Source organism: Solanum lycopersicum, chromosome 5 (assembly GCF_036512215.1).
Source record: "Solanum lycopersicum chromosome 5, SLM_r2.1".
In the NCBI taxonomy this organism is placed as follows: Eukaryota; Viridiplantae; Streptophyta; class Magnoliopsida; order Solanales; family Solanaceae; genus Solanum; species Solanum lycopersicum.
The window spans coordinates 19,073,668-19,078,411 of NC_090804.1; the positions used below are offsets into that span (position 1 = coordinate 19,073,668).

Consider the following 4,744-nt stretch of genomic DNA (forward strand, 5'->3'; position numbering starts at 1 on the left):
ACAAGAATAACAAATAGAGAAAACTAAACAAGAAAAAGAAATGGTAATTAAACTTGGTGGTCACATACTCATATTATTATTTAATCTTGTGAATTTGAACTTAATTTGACTATGACATCTCAATCTGATTCTATCGAACAATGAATATTTGATCAATTAGACGGATGAATAAGACAAATCCCATTAGCGTGAAGCTCATTATGCTAATATATCACAAATTTAGACGAATTTAATAACTTTTATAATATAGAATTCAAAAATACAATGCATAATTAAATATGAAATCAGTTACTAACTAGGACTAGCTATGGCTTGATGACAAATTCAAAATTCATAAACTTCAGATACTGTGCGTTTCTACTAGTTTTGATTGTAGTACAAATAATTCCTCTTAGTTGAAAATGCAGAAGTCATAAGCACTTTGGAGAAGCCATTATATTTGTCCTCTTTTTTTGCTATGCAAATCTCTGCTATTTTATAGAACATTTCATGCTTCTTTATAAAAGGTTGTGCTGCATATTCCTCAATTGCCATCCACTGCAAATATTACAAAAGAATAATATTATTAAATAATTAAGAAATAATTTTTGGCTTTAATAAGACTTGAATTATAGTTTATTAATAATCAAACTAATTAAAATCAAATCATGCTTAGTTTTACCTAGGAAATGTCCCTACTAAAAATATGTATTAAACTAATGAAAATTTGCTATCACTAAATTTTACTTATAAAGTCATATAACTAATTTTGCCTCAGTAAAGTCCCTAAACTTTTTGTGTGATGTTCCAATCATCAACTTCCTTTATCTTCAACATTAATCACTATGCTATAAGATACTATCCACGATCACCGTTATCAGTCAATAGCATTCCATATCGACACACATAATCACCATCGTTAGTCATTACTATCACAAATTTCCATATAAATTTTTAAAAATATCAATTTAGTATTTTACTTGAATTTTATAGTCATATTTATATTTATACTAAGACTCATCTTAATATTCATATATAAATTTTCAAATTCAAATGTCTCAATCTTAATAAAAACAAATTAAACCAACATACACACCTTGGTTCCCTCGATTTCGGAATCTTGTTTGTGGATGATATAAGAGAGTGGCTTAAGCATGCAAACAAAGAATAAATCTGATTTCCCAAAGAATGATTTATGACTTTGCCTGTAATGATATCAATAATAAATTTTAGTCATGTAAACAATTATTTAGATAAGGAAAATAAAATAATTATGAAATTACAACATCGTTAATTAAAAAATGTTCATATATTAAAGAATTAAAAGGCACATGAGATTAATTAATTACCTGAATGCAAGTAGCTCCACAAATTCTGCTTTGATCTGATGAAATTCATAAACCAAAAATTAATAAAAATTACTACATAAATAAAAGATGAAAGTATAAGTAATTGTTAGAAACTTAATTAATTAATTGTGTCGAACTTACTCCAGTTTCTTCATGTACTTCTCTTATAGCAGCATCACATATATCCTCCCCCTGTTGTTTGGAAACAATTGAGTTTATTTAATTATTAGAATTAATTTGATGCAAAATCTAAATATTACCGTCTTGCTTCTCAATATGTGATGTTGTTTAATTTGACTTGCACAGAGTTTGATAAGAAAGAAATATTTTTGAAATTTGTGGTTAAATTAATTTATATATATTTGTGTGATTATGAGTGTATTTGGTAATGTTATCCAATTTTCTTAGAATTGGTTGGGACAAAATTATTGGAAAATGTTTTTCAAATCAATTCATTTTTCTCAAAATTAAGGAAAATAATTTCTCTTAAAAAATTAAGGAAAATATTTTCCAGAATTCTCCTCCAATTTCAAATTATATTTTTTTTGCAACAAAACATCAACTTTAAAAAATATTTTCAGTTTTAAAATTTTATTTTTTCGCCCGATCCCTGACCACCACTACCACGCCCCACCACCGGCCAGCCTCCTCCCACAACCCCACCCCCTTCCAAAATTAATTTTGCTTTTTAAAAATATTTTCAACTTCAAATTTTTATTTTCAAATTCCTACCCCCCTCCCTCCTTCCCCGGGCCATCCCCCTACCCACCCCCAACCCCAACCCCAAAAAATTAATTTTGTTTTTTAAAAATACTATCAACTTCAAATTATTATTTTTTCACTCTTCCCCCCTCCACCCAAAAAAAGTTATTTTAATTTTTTTTTTAACTTCATAAATTATTTTCTACTCTAGTAAAAATAAAAGATGTTACTTAAAAATATTTTTCATTCATAAATCAAACACGGAATCATTTTCAGATAATATTTTCTACTCACCAACCAAACATGAGAAAATAAGTTCAAAATCTACTTGTTTTCTAGGAAAACATTTTCTAAAAAAATATTTTTCATGAAAAACATTTTCCTTCATACCAAACACACCCTATAAGTCATTTCATTGAAAGGTCATTTGGTAGTTGGTTAGAGTACTTATGCATGTATTAGCAATGGGAAATTTGTACATTACTTTATGCATGAAGGGGTTACTCATGTATGAGTTATTTCAATGTATATCTTGCCTAAATTGTATATGAATTCCCTCATAATTTATATATTAGTAATTTGGATTTTTGAATTGCAAATCAAATAATATAATAATTTTATATATAGTCCTAACCACTATATATGTACCAAACGTGGTATTACTCATGCATGATCAAAAACTTGTATATACTACTCCTTATACTATAAAAGTAAAATCATTTAAATTACGATAAATTTAGATAGAGAGTAAAGGTTCGAAATGGTGACGATGAAAATTCATAATTACCTCATCAACAACCCCAGTAGGCAGTTTCCACACCCCTGTGCCCTTGAATGTCCCATTTTTTTCTTGAACTACTAGCACCTGTCCAAATATTATTATTAACATATGTCATGTTAATATAATATGGTCTGGAAGTAGCATATGTCCATATATCATTTTATGTAATGATATTTATATGGGTGCATAATGATATTTGATGTTGACATGTATGTATATAATTTTGTGATCTTAAATATGTCGTGATGCATACCTCTCCATTATCGTTAATAACAAGAGCCCCAATACCAACTCTATGAGAAGCATTAGAAGGAATAGTATGAGGAGTTTGAGGAATCCAATATACCAACATCAAGTATGTTGCCTCTGCATGGTGATACCAAAATCCTTCCTGCACACAAATTAAATTATCAATTTTTAATATTTTTTTTCAATTTATGTGACTTTTTAAAAAAAAAGAAAAATAAAGTTAATTTAATTTATTTTAAAAATAATTAAAACTAGATCAAACTCAAAGTCATATATATTGAATTTTAAAATAGTAAAAGTGTCACATAAATTAAATTTTGTTTATTAGGTTGGCATTTACGTACCTTGACTGCATCGTTAACTAGGTGGGAATATTCTATATGCAATTTAATCCAAACACCCTTCTTTCCCTAAAACAAAAAATTACATATATTATCACTTTAATTTTACCAAAGGCATATATTATGACTTTAAACATGTTATAACTATAGAAAACGTAAAATCGAAGGTTTAAATTAAATATATTTCAAAGAAAAAAAAATTCAAAATGATGACAACTAAATATGAACGAATGAAGTATTTTTGCATTCATTATTTTTATAAGATTTTAAATCTAATATGAATCAATAGCTTTTACTTTTTTCTGTAATTATTATTTTTGGTCCTGTGATATGTTTAACACCACAAGATTAGAAGGCTTTCATATATTTTACATAATTTTAATTTTGAACCATAAAATTAAAAGTTTTTTCTTACTCTTTTTATCAAGTTAAACTAAATTATTCTTTTTAGGACGGAGGAATACCTGATTCGTCCATTGTGTAATGGATGCCCTAAGCATAGCAATGAATTTGATAGAATCCATTGAGTCCTTGATATGTACATTCATGCCTCCATATGCATCTTCATCAGCCTCAAACACTTGTCTATTTTCCTCCATAACTCCTTCAAATATTGTTGAATTTCTTTCAAACAACTAATTGCCTATGAATTTTATCAACAAATGGAGAGCATGCTTTATACATATAGGAAAATAAGAATTACTTATATTTCGATGTGTTGACCACTATTATTTATCCTGGTGAAAAATAAATTAAAAGCATTGGATATAAATATAATAGTAACAATTAGCCGTCAAAATGAGAAGTGGTCTTACAAGTTGATCAACTAATTTTGACCCAACTTTTATTTTTAATGGGGAAAAGTCAAAAACGACGTTAGACAAAATTGAACAAAAATATATATGTCATAATAGTCTGATTAATTACTTAATTTGATGAAAATGTCATTTTTCTAATAAATATATTATTATTGTTTTCTTGCTAAATATATTTTTTTACATCTTGTTAATGCTTTATACTTGAGTAAATGCTTAGATGAGTACCATAAATACCCAAAAAGTATTCCAAAAGAGAATGGAGGAAACTCGTATGACAGTTTTAACTTTTGAGAGTAAGTTAACACGCTGTTTGATGAAAGACAAATTATATATATTATATATTAATAGAAAATTTGTGTCATTATTGAAAAACGATTATTATCCAAGACAAATGTTAATTTTATTTGCACATATCCCCAATTTCTCCCTGTTTTTTCCTGTGCAGAAATCATTATATTGGGCTGCAACATATTTGTTTAAGGCAACTTTCACAAAAAAATTATAGTTATATATTATAGTAAAGTT

The 4,744-nt window shown here is 27.2% G+C and overlaps 1 protein-coding gene across 2 annotated transcripts; it reads right to left on the reverse strand.

The window, feature by feature from the left end:
• Positions 1-218: 218 nt before the first annotated feature.
• Positions 219-4,151, reverse strand: LOC101259154 (nudix hydrolase 2-like). 2 transcript variants are annotated; one of them, XM_004239208.5, is made up of 8 exons: positions 3,866-4,151; positions 3,405-3,470; positions 3,065-3,202; positions 2,818-2,895; positions 1,470-1,520; positions 1,329-1,363; positions 1,076-1,184; positions 219-537 (listed from the first exon to the last, which is right to left on the reverse strand). In XM_004239208.5, the coding sequence occupies exons 1-8, from the start codon at positions 3,998-4,000 to the stop codon at positions 361-363; spliced, it is 789 nt and encodes a 262-aa protein (XP_004239256.2). In that variant the 5' UTR covers positions 4,001-4,151; the 3' UTR covers positions 219-360. The 2 variants fall into 2 exon arrangements, with proteins under 2 accessions (XP_004239256.2, XP_069154055.1); XM_069297954.1 differs by lacking the exon at positions 3,405-3,470 and having other exon boundaries at positions 3,866-4,150.
• Between the last annotated feature and the right edge of the window lie 593 nt (positions 4,152-4,744).